The 11466-nt window shown below is 50.9% G+C and overlaps 1 protein-coding gene across 1 annotated transcript; it reads right to left on the reverse strand.

Annotated features, from left to right (window-relative positions):
• Window positions 1–1554: 1554 nt before the first annotated feature.
• On the reverse strand, window positions 1555–5979 carry VTN (vitronectin). The gene is made up of 8 exons (XM_038758949.1): window positions 5868–5979; window positions 5554–5673; window positions 4735–5010; window positions 4483–4622; window positions 3998–4154; window positions 3149–3301; window positions 1970–2278; window positions 1555–1778 (listed from the first exon to the last, which is right to left on the reverse strand). Exons 1-8 carry the CDS (start codon window positions 5935–5937, stop codon window positions 1666–1668), a joined length of 1338 nt encoding a protein of 445 aa, XP_038614877.1. The 5' UTR covers window positions 5938–5979; the 3' UTR covers window positions 1555–1665.
• Window positions 5980–11466: the final 5487 nt, after the last annotated feature.

Raw genomic sequence — 11466 nt, forward strand, 5'->3', positions numbered from 1 at the left:
TTTTAGCTATCAATCCTTACCCATTTACATCGTGAGCCCTAACTAGGGTTAGGATTACGGACAGGGACTGGGTTGGAATTAATTTTTGTGTAAATGTGCAGTGCTTAGTGTAGTGCTTGGTTCGTTTTAAGTACGTAATAATAATAATAATAGTGCCCTCATTAAATCTTTCATGTATTCAAAGACCTCTGTTGAATCCCCATTTTGCAGATGAGGGCACAGAGAAGTGATGTGATTTGCCCAAGGTCACACAGCACACAAGTATCGGAGCCTGGATTAGAATGCATTTTACTTGTATATATTTATTCTACTTATTTTGTTAATATGTTTTGTTTTGTTCTCTGTCTCCCCCTTCTAGACTGTGAGCCCGCTGTTGGGTAGGGACCGTCTCTAGATGTTGCCAACTTGGACTTCCCAAGCACTTTTAGTACAGTGCTCTACATACAGTAAGCGCTCAGTAAATACGATTGAATGAATGCAGGTCCTCTGATTCCCAGGCCTGTGCTCTATGCACTGCCCCTTCAAGTATCCTGTTGTTTCACACAAGCCTAGGCTGACCGGAGCATAATAATATTGCTGTGTTTGGGGGATGTAGAAAGTGGCTCTCCCTGGCACCATCTCCTAACTAGTTGCTGCAGTTATGTGTAGCTGCTCTCTTGTCTTGGCCAGCCCAAATCAGGATGTCAGGGGCAGGGAATATGTTATATCGTTGTGTTGGTACAAGCGCTTATTATAGTGCCCTGCCCACAGTAATCACTCAATAAATATGATTGATTAAGGACGTGATTTTTGGAAGAGCCCCAGCACGCCGCCCAGTACACTCCCCAGTCCTTACTCTCCTCTAGGGACCAGACAGGAAACAACACAAGCCGAATCTAGTCATTATCACTGTGAATAAGGCTCCTCGGGTCCTCTCCTCCTCTCTGTCCAACCAAGTCACTGGCCACAGATAAGCCCAGTGCCCAGGCCCCCCCATTCCTGCCCTCGCTTCATCCGAGGGGTTCCTTGGCTCTGTAATCCTCTCACCCCCTCCACCCCCATGCCAGCACCCCCAGTCCTCGGATTTCCCCTGGATCCCCGGGGCGGGTCGTCGATCCCTCCCTGGAATTTCCCCCGCGTGCCAACATCACGCACACATTCATCCCCACGACACCCCTCCTTCCATCCCTTCTTCATCCGTTACGCTCTCCCAGCGTTCCCCCAAATCCCTCATCCCTCTGACACCCGGTCCCAATGCCCCCTGGATCTCCCCACCCAGTGCCCCCCATCATGCCCTCCCCTACCCAAACCAGTCTTTGTAATCCACCCCGGCTGCCCGTTTGACAACCTGCCCCCATCCAGCCACTTCCCCATCCTCCTCCCCACCCCCTTGGATGGTCCCAACATCTCCGTGGAACATCATTTGGGTTCTTCCTGATTCTGCCTCCTTTCTTTATGGATTTATGCCTGCCGCCACGGAGGAGTGCGGAGGGGATTTTGAAAGAACCGGGATAGGGGAAGCATGGGGGATTTCTGCCGTCATGTTATAGAAAGGGGGGGCGAGGTACCCGGTCGCCAGCATCGGGTCAACGGATGGGCAGAGCCCCAACCCTGAAAGGACTTTATTAGCACAGCGCTGGGAGACGCGGAGAGACTCAGGAGCCCCTGGCAAATCGGACGTGGTGTCTAGAGGCTCTCGGAGCCCAGACAGCCCAGCCAGTAAGGGGCAATGGGCCGTGGATAGGGCGGTTTCACTGTGTCCACCCGCCGAGTCTGCAGGTTGACCCGATAATATTTGTCTGGGGGAGAGAACGGAGGAAGAGTACACAGTAAGCGCTCAATAAATATGATTGAATGAAGGAAGAGGGAGAGGAGAGAATGGGCCCTTCTCCCCTGCTTCCTCCCAGATTCTCGCCCCACCAGGTACCCACCCTCCCCAATCTGACCCCGCCTCGGCCCCCCTCTTCTACTCCCAGGGGAGACGACCCACCTCCCACGAAGAAGTAGACACTCTGGATGGGCTGGCACCCCGAGGGCACAAACCGATCATCCTCTTCCTCCTCCGATTCGGGGTCCGTGAGGAAGGACAACATCCACAGGGAGCGGGCGGAGCCGGGGGAGCGGGAACGGTTGCGGAGGCGGTAGCGTTTGCGGTTGCGTCGGGTCTTGCGCTTCTGGGCCCAGGTGGAGCGGGTGGACGAGCGTGTGGATAGGTAGATGCGACCGGCCACGGCGGCGTCCACGCGGCCCGGCACCCCCCGCCAGTTTTGGCTGATGTACTGGGGTGGGCTCGCCCCTCCTGTGGGGGACCAGAGGAGCTGAGCCATCTCACATAGGAGACCAGGACTCTGTGTGTGTGTGTGTGGGGGGGGGGGGGGGTCTACCAGCATTCATTCAATCAGATTATTGAGCAGTTACTATGTGCAGAGCACTGTACTAAGCGCTTGACCCAAACGCTGACCCGACCTGTCATCCGCCGGTGTTCCTGTGCCCGTTTTTTCTCTCATCCCTTACCCCATCTCTGTGCCCTCCTGACTGACCCCCATTCCTCCCCACCCTTTCAACCCTCTTGCTCCCCTGCCCTTCTGAACTTTCCCTCTTTCCAGGCCTTGGTCTCCTCCCTGCCTCTCGCTCTTTCCAGAGGCAGAGGAGGGAAAAGCCTGCCCTCCGTTTCCCGTCATCCCCCTCCGAAACAGATGTAGGAAGCAGCTGGGCTGGGTGACAAAGTCCAAGGCCCGGGGCCCCAGCTGATTCTTCCTCCCGCGGTCCCCTCCCACCTTCAGACACCCCCTCTTCCCGACAGTTGATAGAAGCAAAGTCTGGGTCAACTCAGGGGCCCAAAGCAAACAGGAATTATACATTAACTCATGGGGTGGGACCTAGGCCAAGTTGGGCTCTCCTCCCCAGTCAACAGTCCCTGCTTCTGTTCCCACTGGGAGACCCCCGATCCCTGCCCCCAGCAGCCTTTGGAGGCGGTGCCCACCTCCACTCCATGTCTGGGGGCATGTTCGGGTGAGTCTACCCAGTATTTACTCAGCTGGTCCATTCCCTGGACCTCTGCCCCTCTTCCCTCAGTGCCCTTCCCCCGGCTCCACCTCCCATTTCCCCTCATCCAGAGGGGAAGCAGGGAAGTGTCCGCCCTCCTCTCCCCCCGTCCCGACCCCCTTACCAGGCCTGCTGTCCCAGAAGAGGAGCTGGAAGATGTCTTCCCAGCTGTCCCGCTGCAGCAGGGCATAGTGTTCAAACACAGCCGAAGGGGAGCTGCCCTCACACTCTTCCCGGCTGGGCTGAGTGTGGAATTCATACTGCCAGTACTTCTTCCCTGGGAAAGACGGGAGTTGGATGGGGATTCTGAGGGAAGATGGGGTGGGGGGGGCGACCTGGAGAGCCATCTCTCCCACCCACCCGAGGCCAGTGGGATTTAGACTCTTGGGGCTTCCCAGTGGGGAAATGGAGGGACGGAATAAAGTGGCAACGGGCAAGGGGGAAGAACGAGAGAAGCGTGGCTCAGTGGAAAGCCCAAGTGCTTAGTACAGTGCTCTGCACACAGTAAGCGCTCAATAAATATGATTGATTGATTGATTGAAAGAGCCTGGGCTTTGGAGTCAGAGTTCATGGGTTCAAATCCCGGCTCCGCCAATTGTCAGCTGTGTGACTTTGAGCAAGTCACTTCACTTCTCTGGGCCTCAGTTACCTCATCTGTGAAATGGGGATTAAGACTGTGAGCCCCTCGTGGGACAACCTGATCACCTTGTAACCTCCCCAGTGCCTAGAACAGTGCCTTGCACATAGTAAGCGCTTAATAAATGCCATTAAAAAAAGGATCAGGATCCTTAGTGAGGTTGCCCTGCCCCAGGGCTCTGGCATGGAGCTGTGCAGGGCATTGGTCCCTGGCATGGGAGATGGGGTGGGTACGTTCCCTGGGGTGGAGGGCGTGATCTGGCCAAAGGGAAGAGGCTGGTGGGGTCCTTTGTCGGGCCCAGAGAGGACGCCAGGTGACCTCCCTCCCCGATACTACCTTTGAAGAAGTAAACCCGCTCGCGGCCACTGTAGCTGTGAGCAGGCAGGGCCAGAGCGGCATCCAGATCATCAGGAATGTTCTGGAAACCGTCTGAGATGTTCCGGGGGTAGCCGTCATCTAGAACGCCGTCCTCAAAGCGCCAGTATTGGCTGCCCTGGGGACAAGGGAGAGCAGGCTGGCCAGAGGCCCGGGGAGCCGAGGGGGACACACGCCCCTAACCTCCCAAAGTTCCCCAGGCCTTTCCCCTACCCTACCGAGGCTCAGCCTCGTTTCAGGTAGGGCCTGGCTTCTTAACCCAAAAGGAGTAGACGATATTTTGCGTCTCGATGGCCGTTGCTTCCATGTCAAAGTTCCTACTTTTTCCACCCCAGATCATCGCTCCCCAGCCCCTGCCCCTTATCCCCTCAAGCCCTCAGCCCCTCTTGCTCGCCTCCCTCTTCCCAGGATCCCCCTGTGTTGGTTGGCTGCGACTTGGCGAGCACCTGGAAGAGGTAGGTCTTCCCCTGGCAGTTGATGCGGGTGAAGGCGGCATCGATGGGCCCCTCGATCCCCCACACGTCGCGGATCAGCTTGGGGTACCCGGGGAGCACACTTTTCTCATCCAGCTCGTAGCAGTACTTCCCTGGGGTCACGGGAGAGGAAGGGGCAGATTCTGCTTCAGCTCTCCACCACTCCTCCCCGCACCCTGTCCCTCACCCCGGCTCCTCTCCGCTCCCTCCCTCTCCTCCCGGCACCTCGGAAGGCAAAGAGTGAGCCGTTTTTCAGGTCGGTGAAGGCGTCGAAGGGCTTCCCGCTGCACGGCACCTCCGTCTCCTCAGTCGGGACCTCCGTGCCCAGGAGATTGCTCGAGCTCGTGGTCTCCTCCTGCTCCTCTGGGACCGCCGTGGGGTCCAGGAGGGTTTCCTGCTCAATCAGGTCGGCCGTGGCGTTGGCGTTGGAAGTATTAGCGCTCCGGTCGGGGTAGTCTATGTACTCGTCTTCAGGCAGAGCAAATGCATCTCCACGGGTCACTGGGAACAAACAGAGCCCCGAAGCCTTGTCTTCTCTCTGGCATCCACCTGTTTGCCCCAAACCGCCTTTTTTCCTGGATGGGCTGGCCCCACCTTTCTCTCTCACACACACACACTCACTCATCTGGTGGGCAGGGGATGGTACTAGATGGCCCCTCCTCGTGAGACCACCCGTCTCAAAGCCAACCCTCACCCCCCAGGGCCTGCAGGAACTGAAACATGCCCAAACAGTCCCATAATTGTGGCATCCGTCTGGTGCTTACTGTGAGCCAAAAACTGTACCAAGGGCCGGGTTGGATCCAAGATAATCGGGTCGGACTCAGACCCTGTCTCACGTGGGGCCCACGGTCGTAAGTGGGAGAGAGAACAGGTACCGAACCCTCGAATTTCGGGTGAGGAAACTGAAGCGCGGAGAAGCCGACCTGCCCGAGATCACACGGCAGGAAGGGGCAGAGCCGGCCCGTGCTCCTTCCGTTAGGCCACGCATCCGGCCCGAGGAGGGGGGAATCCTGTAACGGGCAGAGGGGACGGGGCTGGCCGTACCGTGGGGTTTGCAGGTAGTGATGTAGTCTGTGCAGCAGCTCTGGTAGTAGGAACAGAGCTCGTCACACTGGCATTTCTTGTTGGCGTTAAAACCTTCCGTGCAGCGGTCCCTGCAGGACTCTGCGTGGCGTGGGGGGGACAAGCCAAGGGTCACCTGGCCTCCTCAGACTCCCAAGGATCCCCCCACACCCACCGGCATCCCTCTTATTGCACCATCGCCCCCCGAGAGCCCAGAGGAAGTCACCACGTCTTCTGCCCCTCCCGTGACCTGGTGGCCCCCATCCCCTGGAGCCAGTAGCCCTTGTCCCCTTTACCTTCATCAGCCAACGTCCCAATAAACAGCAGGGCCAACAGGAGGCCTGCTGCAGGCCGGGCCCACGGCATGGCGCGTGGCAGGACCCGGGGCCGGAAGGATCTGGGCTCTGCAGGCGGGAAGGAGGGAGGGGGTGTCTAAAGCAGTCGCCGGGCTCTTCCCACCCCTGGATCCAGCCAATCCCCCTCTGCCTTCCTCCAGCTCCCCACCAGCTCCTCCCGGCTTGGGTCTGTGACCAGGCGGTCGGAGCCAGGGACGCTGATACCAGTGACCCCAGGTCCTGGAGTGGGCGAGGGAGCGAGGAGGGGCTGGGGTTTGGCATCCCCTTCCTCCAGGTTAGAAATCAATCAATCAATCAATCGTATTTATTGAGCGCTTACTGTGTGCAGAGCACTGTACTAAGCGCTTGGGAGGCACAAGTTGGCAACACATAGAGACGGTCCCTACCCAACAGTGGGCTCACGGTCTGCCGTTTTAACAGGGAGCAGGTGAGACGCCATCCAAACCTGGGAGAGAGGGGATTGGGTAAAGTCTGGGAAGGGAATTGGGAAAGGTTTGGGAAGAGGCCAACTCTGGCAGGATTCGCTCTAGCAAAAAACAGGCAGGAGGGGAAAGGGAAGTGAGAGGGACCTGGGTTCTAATCCCAGCTCCGGCACGCGTCTGCTGCGTGACCTTGGGTAAGTCACTTCACTTTGCCGGGCCTCATCTGTAAAATGGGGATGGAGACTGTGAGCCCCATGTGGGACAGGGACTGGGCCTGACCTGATTAACTTGTATAATAATAATAATTTTGGTATTTAATAATAATAATAATGGCATTTATTAAGCACTTACTATGTGCAAAGCACTGTTCTACGCGCTGGGAAGGTTACAAGGTGATCAGGTTGTCCCGGGGGGGGCTCACAGTCTTAATCCCCATTTTACAGATGAGGTAACTGAGGCCCAGAGAAGTGAAGTGACTTGCCCAAAGTCACACAGCTGACAGTTGGCAGAGCTGGGATTTGAACCCACGACCTCTGACTCCAAAGCCCGTGTTCTTTCCACTGAGCCACGCTGTATTAAGCGCTTACTATGTGCAAAACACTGTTCTAAGTGCTGGGGAGGATACAAGGTGATCAGGTTGTCCCACGGGGGGCTCACAATCTTAATCTCCATTTTCCAGATGAGGTAACTGAGGCCCAGAGAAGTTGGTACTTGCCCAAAGTCACACAGCTGACAAGTGGCGGAGTTGGGATTTGAACCCACAACCTCTGACTCCCAAGCCCGGGCTCTTTCCGCTGAGCCACTCTGCTTCTCTTGTAGCTACCCTAGCGCTTAGAACAGTGTTCGGCATCCTCTCCTTCCTCTCCCCCTCCTCCCCCTCCCCATCCCCCCCACCTTACCTCCTTCCCCTCCCCACAGCACCTGTATATATGTATATATGTTTGTACATGTTTATTACTCTATTTTATTTGTACATATTCCATTTATTTCATTTTGTTAATATGTTTGTTTTGTTCTCTGTCTCCCCCTTCTAGACTGTGAGCCTGCTGTTTGGTAGGGGCCATCTCTAGATGTTGCCAACTTGTACTTCCCAAGCGCTTAGTACAGTGCTCTGCACACAGTAAGCACTCAATAAATACAATTGAATGAAAGAATGAATATTCTATTTATTTTATTTTGTTAATATGTTTTGTTTTGTTCTCTGTCTCCCCCTTCTAGACTGTGAGCCGCTGTTGGGTAGGGACCGTCTCTAGATGTTGCGAACTTGTACTTCCCAAACGCCTAGTACAGTGCTCTGCACACAGTAAGCACTCAATAAATACGATTGAATGAATGAATATTCTATTTTATTTTGTTAATATGTTTTGTTTTGTTCTCTGTCTCCCCCTTCTAGACGGTGAGCCCACTGTTGGGTAGAGACCGTCACTAGATGTTGCCAACTTGGACTTCCCAAGCGCTTAGTACAGTGCTCTGCACGCAGTAAGCGCTCAATGAGTACAATTGATTGATTGATTGGAGGCTTCAGGCTTTTGAAAAAAAAACAAAAAACAATTTATTTATTTATTTCCTGTTTATTTATTTATTTCTATTTATTTATTTCTATTTATTCCCTATTTATTTCTATTTATTTACTTATTTATTTATTTATTTTGCTTGTACATATCTATTCTATATATTTTATTTTGTTAATATGTTTGGTTTTGTTCTCTGTCTCCCCCTTCTAGACTGTGAGCCCGTTGTTGTCTAGGGACCGTCTCTATCTGTGGCCGAATTGGCCTTTCCAAGCAATTAGTACAGTGCTCTGCACACAGTAAGCGCTCAATAAATACAGTTGAATGAATGAATGAATATTCTATTTATTTTATTTTGTTAATATGTTTTGTTTTGTTCTCTGTCTCCCCCTTCTAGACTGTGAGCCCACTGTTGGGTAGGGACCATCTCTAGATGTTGCCAACTTGTACTTCCCAAGCACCTAGTACAGTACTCTGCACACAGTAAGCGCTCAATAAATACGATTGAATGAATGAATGAATGAATATTCTATTTATTTTATTTTGTTAATATGTTTTGTTTTGTTCTCTGTCTCCCCCTTCAAGACAGTGAGCCCGCTGTTGGGTAGGGACCGTCACTAGATGTTGCCAACTTGGACTTCCCAAGTGCTTAGTACAGTGCTCTGCACACAGTAAGCGCTCAATGAATACAATTGATTGATTGATTGGAGGCTTCAGGCTTTTGAAAAAAAAAACCAATTTATTTATTTATTTCCTGTTTATTTATTTATTTCTATTTATTTATTTATTTCTATTTATTTATTTCTATTTATTTATTTCTATTTATTTACTTATTTATTCATTTATTTTACTTGTACATATCTATTCTATTTATTTTATTTTGTTAATATGTTTGGTTTTGTTCTCCGTCTCTCCCTTCTAGACTGTGAGCCCACTCTTGGGTAGGGACCGTCTCTATATGTTGCCAACTTGGACTTCCCAAGCGCTTAGTCCAGTGCTCTGCACACAGTTAAGCGCTCAATAAATACGATTGATTGATTGATTGATTTTGGCAACTGGTTGCAGGGAATCAAGGATGGGGGTGGGAGCCAGGATCTCTCCCTTGACATTGTTGCCTCTCTGTAAGAGAGAAAGAAAGGTGTAAGAAGATGCTCAAAACAAGTGGGAGTAGGTCTTCGATTTCTAGGCCGTAAACCCGTTGCGGGCAGGGAAAATGTCTGCTAATTCTGTTGTATTTGCCCAATTGCTTAGCCACCTAGCTCTCTGCCTCCCTTCAAGGCCCTATTGAGAGCTCACCTCCTCCAAGAGGCCTTCCCAGAGTGATCCCCCTTTTTAATAATAATAATGTTGGTATTTGTTAAGTACTTACTCTGTGCCAAGCACTGTTCTAAGCGCTGGGGTAGATACAAGGTAATCAGGTTGTCCCACGGGGGGCTCACAGTCTTCATCCCCATTTTCCAGATGAGGGAACTGAGGCCCGGAGAAGTGAAGTGACTTGCCCAGAGTCACACAGCTGACAAGTGGCGGAGCCGGGATTTGACTCCAAAGCCCGTGCCCTTTCCACTGAGCCACGTTTTTCCTCTCCTCCTCCCCATCCCCCCCGCCCTACCTCCTTCCCCTCCCCACAGCACCTGTATGTATATTTGTACAGATTTATTACTCTATTTATTTTACTTGTACATATTTACTAGTCTATTTTGTTAATGATGTGCATAGAGCTTTAATTCTATTTGTTCTGATGATTTTGACACCTGTCTACGTGTTTTGTTTTGTTGGCTGTCTCCCCCAACTAGCCTCTTGTTGGGTAGGGACCATCTCTATCTGTCACCAACTTGTACTTCCCAAGCGCTTAGTACAGTGCTCTGCACACAGTAAGCGCTCAATAAATGCGATTGAATGAATCTATTTATTCTGATGAGTTGCCAACTGGTACTTCCCAAGCGCTTAGTGCAGTGCTCTGCACGCAGTGGGCGCTCAATAAATACGATTGAATGAATGAATGATTCCCCCCCCCCCACCTTACCTCCTTCCCCTCCCCACAGCACCTGTATATGTGTATATATGTTTGTACGTATTTATGTACATAATTTATTCTATTTATTTTATTTGGTTTATATGTTTTGTCATCTGTCTCCCTTCTTCTAAGACTGTGAGCCCACTGTTGGGTAGGGACCGTCTCTATATGTTGCCAACTTGTAATAATAATAATGGCATTTATTAAGCACTTACTATGTGCAAAGCACTGTTTTAAGTGCTGGTACTTCCCAAGCGCTTAGTACAGTGCTCTGCACAAAGTAAGCACTCAATAAATACGATTGAATTAATGAATGGATATACGTTGCAAACTTGTACTTCCCAAGCGCTTAGTACAGTGCTCTGCACACAGTAAGCGCTCAATAAATATGAATGAATGAATGAATGAATATACGTTGCAAACTTGTACTTCCCAAGCGCTTAGTACAGTGCTCTGCACACAGTAAGCGCTCAATAAATACGATTGAATGAATGAATGAATATACGTTGCAAACTTGTACTTCCCAAGCACTTAGTACAGTGCTCTGCATACAGTAAGCGCTCAATAAATACGATTGAATGAATGAATGAATATATGTTGCAAGCTTGTACTTTCCAAGCGCTTAGTACAGTGCTCTGCACACAGTAAGCGCTCAATAAATACGATTGAATGAATGAAATTGTTTTCTCTCTCTAAGAGAGAAAGAAAGGTGTAAGAAGATGCTCAAAACAAATGGGAGAAGGTTTTCGATTTCTAGGCCGTAAACTCTTTGTGCGCAGGGAAAAAGTGTCTGCTAATTCTGTTGCATTTGCCCAATTGCTTAGCACAGTGCTCTGCACATAGTAAGCGCTCAATAAATATGTATATATGTTTGTACATATTTATTACTCTATTTTACTTGTACATATATATTCTAGTTATTTTATTTTGTTAATATGTTTTGTTTCGTTGTCTGTCTCCCCTCCCTAGACTGTGAGCCTGCTGTTGGGTAGGGACTGGATCTAGATGTTGCCAACTTGGACTTCCCAAGCGCTTAGTCCAGTGCTCTGCACACAGTAAGCGCTCAATAAATACGATTGAATGAATGAATGAATTTATTACTCTATTTAATTTGTACATATTTATTCTATTTATTTTATTTTGTTAATATGTTTGGTTTCATTGTCTGTCTCCCCCTTCTAGACTGTGAGCCCGTTGTTGGGTAGGGACCGGCTCTAGATGTTGCCAACTTGGACTTCCCAAGCGCTTAGTCCAGTGCTCTGCACACAGGAAGCGCTCAATAAATACGATTGAATGAAGGAATGAATAAATAAATACCATTGATTGGCTGATTGACTGTCCCTGTCAATGCCCCTGTTTCTCTGTCCCTCTGTCTTTCTGTCTGTCTCTCTTTCTCCCCACTCCCACCCAGGAACCTCAGGACTTTGGGCAAGCCGCTTCACTTCCCAGTGCCTCAGTTCCCTCAGCTGTAAAATGGGGATTTAAGACTGTGTGCCCCACGTGGGACCGGGATTGGGTGCAACCCGATTTGCTTGTATCTGCCCCGGCGCTCAGTACAGTGCCTGGCACGTAGTAAGCGGTTAAAAATCCGA

Source organism: Tachyglossus aculeatus, chromosome 17 (genome assembly GCF_015852505.1).
Source record: "Tachyglossus aculeatus isolate mTacAcu1 chromosome 17, mTacAcu1.pri, whole genome shotgun sequence".
Taxonomy (NCBI): Eukaryota; Metazoa; Chordata; class Mammalia; order Monotremata; family Tachyglossidae; genus Tachyglossus; species Tachyglossus aculeatus.

What these genes read in the sequence shown, in the direction of transcription:
- VTN (XM_038758949.1), bottom strand. Translation starts at nt 5,937, where the DNA reads ATGCCGTGGGCCCGGCCTGCAGCAGGCCTCCTGTTGGCCCTGCTGTTT. An exon ending in GGAAGACCTACCTCTTCCAG is followed by an intron (nt 4,155 to 4,482) that starts GTGCTCGCCAAG and finishes CCTTGTCCCCAG; the next exon opens with GGCAGCCAATACTGGCGCTT. An exon ending in TGTCTACTTCTTCGTGGGAG is followed by an intron (nt 1,779 to 1,969) that starts GTGGGTCGTCTC and finishes TCTCTCCCCCAG; the next exon opens with ACAAATATTATCGGGTCAAC.